The sequence below is a fragment of the Bos mutus genome, chromosome 10, assembly GCF_027580195.1.
Source record: "Bos mutus isolate GX-2022 chromosome 10, NWIPB_WYAK_1.1, whole genome shotgun sequence".
Lineage (NCBI taxonomy): Eukaryota > Metazoa > Chordata > Mammalia > Artiodactyla > Bovidae > Bos > Bos mutus.
In genome coordinates this window covers 741,980-754,037 of record NC_091626.1, presented here as the reverse complement: position 1 = coordinate 754,037, position 12,058 = coordinate 741,980, and the positions used below count along the sequence as shown (strand labels likewise).

Genomic DNA, 12,058 nt, shown 5'->3' with positions numbered 1-12,058 from the left:
TTAAGTTCGGTTTGGTATTTTAAGAAAGTTTTTTTAAGTGAGGCGTTCCTAATGCTTTACCAGTAAAGGATGGGCAGCAAGGGGATATTTTTAAAAAAGAGAGAGAGCTTTCTCTATAGAAGTAAGCATAGACGTTCTAAGAGTTATAGTTACAACTCTTAACTAGATGACATATTCTGTTTCTTGATAGGAATCAACCCTCAAAAGTGTATTGAGTGCCTTATGGAACTTGTCAGCACACTGCACTGAGAATAAAGCTGACATATGTGCTGTGGATGGTGCGCTTGCATTTTTGGTTGGCACTCTCACTTATCGCAGCCAGACCAATACTTTAGCCATTATTGAAAGTGGAGGTGGGATATTACGGAATGTATCCAGCTTGATAGCTACAAATGAGGACCACAGGTAAATACAGAGTTTATTGTTACTTTTAAATGAATTTGTAAGATTCATATCTTCAGAAAGACTTAACTGAGCAGTGTTTTGTGTAATTATGCAAGTTCTGACCCAAATTACACTTATGACAATGAAACTATTAACTGTTAATACCTGATTTATTCATTAACATTTATGCTAATAAAAGTTCATAGTATCACAAAGATGTCTAAAAATAAACCAATGAGACTTGAGAGATATAACCCATGTGTAGAATAAAAAATGAAAGCCATAAATATTACAGAGAACAAAATCCTTTCCTATATGTAGTATGGATTAAGGGAATATGAGGTTATAAAAAAAAAAAAAACTGTTGTTATGATCCAGAAAGTACAGTGATTCACATTTTTCTAGTGGAGCCATAACATCAGTAATCAAAATGTTTTTCAGCCAACAGCCATTCATCCAATTTATTAGAACTGTGAAACCTAACAGAGCACCTCAGATGCAAGGCATACATTTTCACAACTTGGGCTTTGCATTATCTCAACAAAAATATAGTATCTTTCACAGTGTATTTATTTATTTTATCCTGTATTGTTCCTCTCTCATTTTCAAAAAAAGACTATGGGGTACTTGTAGTAAAAGGGCTTTGTAAAGAATGTAAACATCTTTTCTGTAAGTTTTTGATGCACAAACTACAAGCCTTGCCGCCCTTTCCTCTTCTCATGGAAGAACTCTTAAACTCAGTAAGCATTCAGGTGTCTACTGGACTGCTGAGAGAGCTACCATTGCTAAAGCTTATTGTACCTTTTTGCCTATCAGTTTTAAAGCCCACTAGAGCTGACTATACCCACTCCAGTGTTCTTGCCTGGAGAATCCCAGGGACGGGGGAGCCTGCTGGGCTGCCGCCTATGGGGTCGCACAGAGTCGGATACGACTGACATGACTTAGCAGCAGAGCTGACTATGCTCTCATTAAACTTCATTTTACCATGCATTAAATAAGCCATAGCTCTTCAGATCCTAACATTCATTACGCTCTCAACTCTTGTTTTTATAGTTACTTTTAAATGTTTTGAAAACTTTCACTTTAGTTTTAGAAAAACTACACACACAATTTTCCCAAGACCACTTATAAGGGGAAGTATCAGTATTACAAATTCAAACCAGAGAGAGATTATCTAAAAGTCATTTTGTTGACCTGAGCTTACAGTGTGTTCCCTGACTTTGTAAAGATCTATTAATTCATTCTCTCTACTTCTTCTGAGATGTCTCTGTTGTCAACATTATGGAACCCACCCAGATGTTAAATTACCACAGAGTCCCTGTTCAGCTTTCATAATATATTTATACTCAGTAAACTGAGAAACTCTGTCACTATGTAAAGTAAATATATATTTGCTCAAGAAAAATCTTTAAAGCTGTTAGGTCAGAATAGGAAATGCAGAATTGATGAAACTGAACATTTTTACCTTTTAGTCTGACAGATGAGTCCTATAAAACAAGAAACATTAAATGAACTAAGGTAGAACAAAAGGAGATGGGCAGTGCTTGAAATTTATAATATAATTCGGTGTAGTTTTATTATGCCTGTTGTTACCAGTTTTAGCGGTTACCTTTAGATTTAAATGTATTCTCTTTCCTTTTATTTGTCACTGCAAACAGATTTTTACCTTACTTTTGTAATATCTTGTTTTTATTTCAGGCAAATCCTAAGAGAGAATAATTGCTTACAGACCTTATTACAACACTTGAAATCTCACAGTTTGACAATAGTCAGCAATGCATGCGGAACCTTGTGGAATCTCTCAGCAAGAAACCCTAAAGACCAGGAAGCATTGTGGGACATGGGAGCAGTCAGCATGCTCAAGAACCTCATTCATTCAAAGCACAAGATGATTGCTATGGGAAGTGCTGCAGCTTTAAGGAATCTCATGGCAAATAGACCTGCAAAGTATAAAGATGCCAATATCATGTCTCCTGGTTCAAGTTTGCCTTCTCTACATGTCAGGAAACAAAAGGCCCTGGAAGCAGAATTAGATGCTCAGCATTTATCAGAAACTTTTGACAATATTGACAATTTAAGTCCCAAGGCATCTCATCGTAGCAAGCAGAGACACAAGCAAAATCTCTATGGTGACTATGTTTTTGACACCAATCGACATGATGATAACAGGTCAGACAATTTTAATACTGGAAACATGACTGTCCTATCACCGTACTTAAACACTACAGTATTGCCCAGCTCTTCTTCATCAAGGGGAAGTTTAGATAGCTCTCGTTCTGAGAAAGATAGAAGTCTGGAGAGAGAACGAGGTATTAGCCTAGGCAACTATCACCCAGCAACAGAAAACCCAGGAACCTCTTCAAAGCGAGGTTTGCAGATTTCTACCACTGCAGCCCAGATTGCCAAAGTCATGGAAGAAGTATCCGCTATTCATACCTCTCAGGAAGACAGAAGTTCTGGGTCTACCACAGAACTACACTGTGGGACAGATGAGAGGAATGCACTAAGAAGAAGCTCTACCACCCACACACATGCAAACACGTACAACTTTACCAAGTCAGAAAACTCAAACAGAACATGTCCAATACCATATGCCAAAGTAGAATATAAGAGATCTTCAAATGATAGTTTAAATAGTGTCAGCAGTAGTGATGGTTATGGTAAAAGAGGTCAGATGAAACCTTCAATTGAATCCTATTCTGAAGATGATGAAAGTAAATTTTGCAGCTATGGTCAGTATCCAGCTGACCTAGCCCATAAAATACATAGTGCAAATCATATGGATGATAATGATGGAGAACTAGATACACCAATAAATTACAGTCTCAAATATTCCGATGAACAGTTGAACTCTGGGAGGCAGAGCCCTTCACAGAATGAAAGATGGGCAAGACCCAAACATATACTAGAAGATGAAATAAAACCGAATGAGCAGAGACAATCAAGGAGTCAAAGCACAGCTTATCCCGTGTATCCTGAGAGCACTGATGATAAACACCTCAAGTTCCAACCACACTTTGGGCAGCAAGAATGTGTTTCCCCATACAGGTCAAGAGCAGCCAATGGATCTGAAACAAATCGAGTAGGCTCTAATCATGGAATTAGTCAAAATGTGAACCAGTCTTTGTGTCAAGAAGATGACTATGAAGACGATAAACCAACCAACTATAGCGAACGTTACTCTGAGGAAGGGCAGCATGAGGAAGAAGAGAGGCCAACCAATTATAGCATAAAATACAGTGAAGAAAAACATCACGTGGATCAGCCTATTGATTATAGCTTAAAATACACCACAGACATTCCTTCTTCACAGAAACCAGCATTTTCATTCTCAAAGAATTCATCTGGACAGAGCACAAAAACTGAACACATCTCTTCAAGCAGCGAGAATACATCCACAACTTCATCTAATGCCAAGAGGCAGAATCAGCTGCATCCCAGCTCAGCACAGAGCAGAAGTGGTCAGACCCCAAAAGCCACCTCTTCCTCTTGCAAAGTCCCCTCTATCAACCAAGAAACAATACAGACTTACTGTGTAGAAGATACCCCAATATGTTTTTCAAGATGCAGTTCATTATCGTCTCTGTCATCTGCTGAAGATGAAGTAGGGTGTGATCAGACAACACAAGAAGCAGAGTCTGCTAACACTCTGCAAATAGCTGAAATCAAGGACAACAGCGGACCTAGGTCAAATGAAGATTCTGTGAGTAAAGTTCCAGCAGGGTCACAGCACATTAGAACCAAATCCAGCAGACTCCAGGCTTCTGGTCTGTCTTCAGAGTCAGCCAGGCACAAAGCTGTTGAATTTTCTTCAGGGGCCAAATCTCCTTCCAAGAGTGGTGCTCAGACACCCAAAAGTCCACCAGAGCACTACGTTCAGGAGACCCCACTCATGTTTAGCAGATGTACTTCAGTCAGTTCACTCGACAGTTTTGAGAGTCGCTCGATTGCCAGCTCTGTTCAGAGTGAACCCTGCAGTGGAATGGTAAGTGGCATCATAAGCCCCAGTGACCTCCCAGATAGCCCTGGACAAACCATGCCACCAAGCAGAAGCAAAACCCCTCCGCCGCCTCCTCCGCCTCCTCCTCAGACAGTTCAAACGAAGCAGGAAGTACCTAAAAATAAAGCACCTAGTGCTGAAAAGAGAGAAAGTGGACCCAAGCAAGCTGCTGTAAATGCTGCAGTACAAAGGGTCCAGGTTCTTCCAGAGGCTGATACTCTGTTACATTTTGCCACAGAGAGTACTCCTGATGGATTTTCTTGTTCATCTAGCCTGAGCGCTCTGAGCCTTGATGAGCCATTTATTCAGAAAGATGTGGAACTAAGAATAATGCCTCCAGTTCAGGAAAATGACAACGGGAATGAAACAGAAAGTGAGCAGCCTGAAGAATCAAATGAAAACCAGGAAAAAGAGGCAGAAAAACCCACTGATTCTGAAAAAGATCTTTTAGATGAGTCAGATGATGATGATATTGAAATACTAGAAGAGTGTATAATTTCTGCCATGCCAACAAAATCTTCACGCAAAGCCAAAAAACCAGCCCAGACTACTTCAAAATTACCTCCACCTGTGGCAAGGAAACCAAGTCAGCTCCCTGTATACAAACTTTTGCCATCGCAAAACAGGTTACAGGCACAAAAGCATGTTAGTTTTACACCAGGAGATGATATGCCACGGGTGTATTGTGTAGAAGGGACACCTATAAACTTTTCCACAGCTACATCTCTGAGTGATCTAACGATAGAATCCCCTCCAAATGAGTTAGCTGCTGGAGAAGGGGTTAGAGCAGGGGCACAGTCAAGTGAATTTGAAAAACGAGATACCATTCCTACTGAAGGCAGAAGTACAGATGAGGCTCAACGAGGGAAAGCCTCATCTGTCACTGTACCTGAACTGGATGACAGCAAAACAGAAGAAGGTGATATTCTTGCAGAATGCATTAATTCTGCCATGCCCAAAGGAAAAAGTCACAAGCCTTTCCGTGTGAAAAAGATTATGGACCAGGTCCAGCAAGCATCTATGTCTTCATCTGGAACTAACAAAAATCAATTAGATGGTAAGACAAAGAAACCTACTTCACCAGTAAAACCTATACCACAAAATACTGAATACAGGACACGTGTAAGAAAAAATACAGACTCAAAAAATAATCTAAATGCAGAAAGAAATTTCTCGGAAAACAAAGACTCAAAGAAACAGCACTTGAAAAATAATTCCAAGGACTTCAATGATAAACTGCCAAATAATGAAGACAGAGTCAGAGGAAGTTTTACTTTTGATTCACCCCATCATTACACGCCCATTGAAGGCACTCCATACTGTTTTTCACGAAATGACTCTTTGAGTTCTCTAGATTTTGATGATGATGATGTTGACCTTTCCAGGGAAAAGGCTGAATTAAGAAAGGGGAAGGAAAATAAAGAATCAGAAGCTAAAGTGACCAACCACACAGAACTAACCTCAAACCAACAATCAGCTAGTAAGACACCAGCTGTTACAAAGCAGCCAATAAATAGAGGTCAGTCTAAACCCGTGCTGCAGAAGCAGTCCACTTTTCCCCAGTCTTCCAAAGATATACCAGACAGAGGGGCAGCAACAGATGAGAAATTACAGAATTTCGCTATTGAAAATACTCCAGTTTGCTTTTCTCGAAATTCCTCTCTAAGCTCTCTTAGTGACATTGATCAAGAAAACAACAACAACAAGGAAAATGAACCTATCAAAGAGACAGAGCCCCCTGCCTCACAGGGAGAACCAGGTAAACCACAGGCCTCAGGTTATGCTCCTAAATCATTTCACGTGGAAGACACCCCTGTTTGTTTCTCAAGAAACAGTTCTCTCAGTTCTCTTAGTATTGATTCTGAAGATGACCTGCTGCAGGAATGTATAAGTTCTGCAATGCCAAAAAAGAAAAAGCCTTCAAGGCTCAAGCCTGATAATGAAAAACATAGTCCCAGAAATATGGGTGGCATATTAGCAGAAGATTTGACACTCGATTTGAAAGATATACAGAGACCAGATTCAGAACATGGTTTATCCCCAGATTCAGAAAATTTTGATTGGAAAGCTATTCAGGAAGGCGCAAATTCCATAGTAAGTAGTTTACATCAAGCTGCTGCCGCTGCATGTTTATCTCGACAAGCTTCATCTGATTCAGATTCTATCCTTTCATTGAAATCGGGTATCTCTCTGGGATCACCATTTCATCTTACACCTGATCAAGAAGAAAAACCCTTTACGAGTAATAAAGGTCCACGAATTCTAAAACCTGGGGAGAAAAGTACATTGGAAACTAAAAAAATAGAATCTGAAAATAAAGGAATAAAAGGAGGCAAAAAGGTTTATAAAAGTTTGATTACTGGAAAAGTTCGATCTAATTCGGAAATTTCGAGCCAAATGAAACAGCCCCTTCAAACAAACATGCCTTCAATCTCTCGAGGTAGGACAATGATTCATATTCCAGGAGTTCGGAATAGCTCTTCAAGTACAAGCCCAGTTTCTAAAAAAGGCCCGCCCCTCAAGACTCCAGCCTCCAAAAGCCCTAGTGAAGGTCAGCCGGCTACCACCTCTCCCAGAGGAACCAAGCCATCAGTGAAGTCAGAATTAAGCCCTGTTACAAGGCAGGCATCCCAGACAGCAGGATCAAACAAAGGACCTTCTAGATCAGGATCTAGAGATTCCACTCCTTCGAGACCTGCCCAGCAACCATTAAGTAGACCAATGCAGTCTCCAGGGCGAAACTCAATCTCTCCTGGTAGAAATGGAATAAGTCCCCCTAACAAATTATCTCAACTACCAAGGACGTCATCCCCTAGTACTGCTTCAACTAAGTCCTCAGGTTCTGGGAAAATGTCTTACACATCTCCTGGCAGACAGATGAGCCAGCAGAACCTCACCAAACAAACAGGCTTATCCAAGAATGGCAGTGGTATCCCAAGAAGTGAATCTGCCTCCAAAGGGCTAAATCAAATGAGTAATAGTAATGGATCCAATAAAAAAGTAGAACTTTCTAGAATGTCTTCAACAAAGTCAAGTGGAAGTGAATCCGATAGGTCAGAGAGACCTGTATTAGTACGCCAATCAACTTTCATCAAAGAAGCTCCAAGCCCAACCCTAAGGAGAAAACTGGAGGAATCTGCTTCATTTGAATCTCTTTCTCCATCTTCCAGACCCGATTCTCCCACACGGTCCCAGGCTCATACTCCAGTTTTAAGTCCTTCCCTTCCTGATATGTCTCTGTCTACACATTCGTCTGTTCAGTCTGGTGGATGGCGAAAACTCCCACCTAACCTCAGTCCCACCATAGAGTATAATGATGGAAGACCAGTAAAGCGCCATGATATAGCACGCTCTCATTCCGAAAGTCCTTCCAGACTTCCCATCAATAGGTCAGGGACCTGGAAACGTGAGCACAGCAAACACTCATCATCACTTCCTCGAGTAAGCACTTGGAGAAGAACTGGAAGTTCATCCTCAATTCTTTCTGCTTCATCAGAATCTAGTGAAAAGGCAAAAAGTGAGGACGAAAAACAAGTGAACTCTATTTCAGGAAGCAAACAAACTAAAGAAAACCAGGTATCCACAAAAGGAACATGGAGAAAAATAAAAGAAAGTGAAATTTCTCCCACAAATAGTACTTCTCAGACCACTTCTTCAGGTGCTGCAAATGGTGCTGAATCAAAGACTCTGATTTATCAAATGGCACCTGCTGTTTCTAAAACAGAGGATGTTTGGGTGAGAATTGAGGATTGCCCCATTAACAACCCTAGATCTGGAAGATCTCCAACAGGAAATACTCCCCCCGTGATTGACACTGTTTCAGAAAAGGGAAACCCGAACCCTAAAGATTCAAAAGATAATCAGGGAAAACAAAATGTGAGCAATGGTAGTGCCCCTACACGCACCATGGGTCTGGAAAACCGCCTGAATTCCTTTATTCAGGTAGATCCTCCAGACCAAAAAGGAACTGAGACAAAACCGGGACACAGTAATAACCCTGTCCCTGCATCCGAGACTAGTGAAAGTTCTATAGCCGAGCGTACCCCATTTAGTTCTAGCAGCTCAAGCAAGCACAGTTCACCAAGTGGGACTGTCGCCGCCAGGGTGAGTCCTTTTAATTACAACCCAAGCCCAAGGAAGAGCAGCACAGATGGCACTTCAGCCCGACCGTCTCAGATCCCAACGCCAGTGAGCAACAACACAAAGAAACGCGACTCAAAACCTGACAGCACAGAACCCAGCGGGACTCAAAGTCCTAAACGCCATTCTGGGTCTTACCTTGTGACATCTGTGTGAAAAGAGCTGGAAGGATGAAACCGAGAATGTGATACGTGTTCTTTACAACTGCTATGTAGAAATTTTGTTTCAAGTGAAACTGTAAAAGACTGAAAAATTTTGTAAATAGGTTTGATTCTTGTTAGAGGGTTTTTGTTCTGGAAGCCATATTTGATAGTATACTTCGTCTTCACTGGTCATATTTTGGGAGGCACTCTTGATAGTTAGGAAGAAAATGGTAAAGCCAAGTATATTTGTACAGTATGTTTTTCATGTATTTAAGTAGCATCCCATCCCAGCATCCTTTAATTATTGCTTGTCTTAAAATAACACTACAGATAGAAGATATGATATATTGCTGTTATCAATCATTTCTAGATAATAAACTGACTAAACTTACATCAGGGAGAAATTGGTATTTATGCAAAAAAACATTCTGTTCTAGTCCTTGAGAGTCCATCTAACATCATTATTAATCATGTGGCTGTGAAATTCACAGTAATATGGTTCCCAATGAACAAGTTTACCCAGCCTGCTTTGCTTTACTGCATGAATGAAAATGATGGTTCAATTTCAGAAGTAATGATTAACAGTTCTGTGGTCACATGATGTGCATATAGATAGCTATAGTGTAACAACTTACACTATTTTGTGCGCAAAACAAAAAAATCTGTGTAACTGTAAAACATTGAATGATACTATTTTACCTGAACATCTGAAAGTAGGTAGAATTTTTGCTATGCTGTAACTTGTTGTATATTCTGGTATTTGAGGTGAGATGGCTGCTCTTTTATTATTGAGACATGAATCGTGTCTCAACAGAAACTAAATGAACATTTCAGAATAAATTATTGCTGTATGTAAACTGTTACTGAAATATTTGTTTGAAGGGTCTTATTTCACATTTGTATTAATAACTGTCAAAAAGGGCCTCTTTTAAAAGCTTATATAAATTTTTTCTTCAAATTCTATGCATTTAAGAGTAAACTTCCTCTTACTGTAATAAAAAACAATTGAAGCTGATTGTTGGCATTTAACCATTCCATGCATTGGCACTTAACCGTTCCTGAAAATTTTTTGAATGTGTGATTAGGACTTCCTGTTTAGTATTTTTCTGTTTACTTTTTTTTCTTACTCCGCTGGAGTTGATTTTTTAAATTCATATAATAGCAATGTGAACTGCCTTGCATATGGGCATTGAACACAATAGGCCCACAAAGAACATTTCTTTTTTCTTAATAGAATTCTGTCCTTGAGAAATTAATTCTTCTGAGGTAGAAGTAGTCTCTTCCAAGCCCGTCTTGGAATGTCACTGTCTTGTCCCTCCTGTTGCTCCTGGGTCTGAAATGAACACCTTTCATCCCCTTTTGTGTTACAGCAAAATTTCAGCAGCCAAATACAATCAGTACCTTGCTATGTTCAGAAAATGCTAAGACATTCAAGAGACTCTTAAGAAACCACTGCCTGTTAATGAAAACTTTGTTTTTGATGAGTAGGGTTGTGGGGTGTGTGTTCAAATGCCCCCTTCCTCACACAGCAAGGAGAGGATCCTCCTTCATGAAGGAAGGTAGACTGATAAGATTTATTTAAAAAGCTAATATATCTTTCCAGAATTTGTTCTAAATGATCAGAGAGTAAGGATGATGATAAATGTTCACGTATTTGTTGAATAAATGAAATTTTATTTTTTAATGATAAATTCATGCACTCTGCATTTGGGGAAGGGAAAAGATATTTAAATATGGCAGGACACTGGGGAAAGGTGGTGAGGAGTAAGCATATCTACCTGCTGTCTTTGAAATCACATCATAGAGTTAGTTATCTACCGCTTACCTGTGTTTATTATTTACAGGTAGGGACTTTTTTTTTTTAAGTCATTTACTAAAATGCCAGTAAATAAGTGCTGTGATTTGAAGAAAGGCATGACTCCAAAGCCCATACTCTTTCTACTGCTCACCTTTGGAATATACCTACATTTAAACTTTGATCAAGTTTTATCTGAGTGAAATCATTGGTAAGTCATAAGACTATTCTGTTTTTCTCAAAGGATGCCTTATCCAGCAGGGATATATGAATAGAGGTTATATTTCTTTCCTGTTTAGTCCTGATTTTCTATTTTTTTTTTTTTAGTTACTATTGCATGACAATTTTTATAAACCACTTCAAATACTTTTATAGAAAAAAATGGGATATAAGTCAATTAGAATAAAATTGCCTTTCTCAAGGAAGGGAAAAAAAAAACAGTGCTGAAAATGAAAAAAGGATGCCCTCCATATCCCAGGAAACTCAGGAATTCCAGTAAGCAGTACCTGCTGGGAGAAGGTACAGTATATATTGCCCATTGAGGAAAAGGTTCTGTATGAGACCCTCTAGTTAGAGACAATGGCTCTGAATTAGTAAAGGAGAAAATCTCAGTTCTAATTTTAGAAGTTCAGGGAGTGCTCCCATAACTGATAACCCAAATAGTCCCCAGTTTACACTTGTATGTTACAAATGGCACACTGAGCCAACATTGGGGGTTAGTTGAGTTGCAACTCCTATTAAGTAGGGCAGTGCCCTGTTATCTTTGGACTGCAGCAGACAGAACCGAGGCAGTGGTTTTCGAACTTGAGTGCGTGCAGATCACCAAAAATGTTTGTTAAAACACATCCCCATCCTTCCTGATTCTGAGTCAGGCCTGGGAACTAGCAGGCGATGCTGATGCTGCTGGTCTGGGACCACTCAGAGTTAACTGCCATGCGTGACTGCAGTAAAGCTCCTCGAGGGACTGCCTTCAGTTCCAGCTATTCTTCTCAACCACTGGACTCAGCATCTGAGAAAGTACACCAAGCTGCCCTCTCCTTTAGGCATGAAAAGATGTTAATACTGAGTTACAATCTGACACAGCCCATCTCAGCTCCCAATAGCCCACAAGTTTACCAGACATGAATGAACAGGTAATTCTGTATCTGAGGGATTGACTCATGTTCCCTTTGGAACAGTTATCAAAAAGGCAAAATTTCAGCAAATATCTAATTTGGATTTGCAATAATATCAAAAGAGACACACCAAGAACAGGGCAAAGAAGAGAACTTTGAAGAGAGGGAAAATGGACTTCAGATGAAAGAAAATGTGCCCAGTTGCTATACAAACAATGGCAAATGCGGTATTTGAGAATAAACTTTACAAGTTTCTTTGCACTGACAGCAAAGTTAATGAGAGGGAAATAATGAAATAAAAAATAAGCCCCAAAGAATCCAACTGCATTGTAAGAAGAGTCAAAAAACTTTTTTCCCCATAAACTATGGATTGTTCTCACAAGGTTAATGAACTGAAGGGATGAGTCTTGCTGAAGATGGAAGCCAGTTGCACTGTTTCTGAGTTCATGTTTTCACAGAAAACATGTTTCTGTGAAACGTA

General features: G+C 39.6%; 1 protein-coding gene across 10 annotated transcripts in view; it reads left to right on the top strand.

The window, feature by feature from the left end:
- Window positions 1-9,682, top strand: part of APC (APC regulator of WNT signaling pathway) — a 131,681-nt gene extending 121,999 nt beyond the window's left edge. For all 10 annotated transcript variants that reach the window (XM_070377180.1, XM_070377175.1, XM_070377182.1 and 7 more), the window contains 2 exons: window positions 191-405; window positions 2,083-9,682. In XM_070377180.1, the coding sequence (XP_070233281.1) occupies window positions 191-405; window positions 2,083-8,680 (6,813 nt within the window). In that variant the 3' untranslated portion in view covers window positions 8,681-9,682. The remainder of the gene's footprint in view (window positions 1-190; window positions 406-2,082) is intronic.
- The last annotated feature ends 2,376 nt before the right edge of the window (window positions 9,683-12,058 follow it).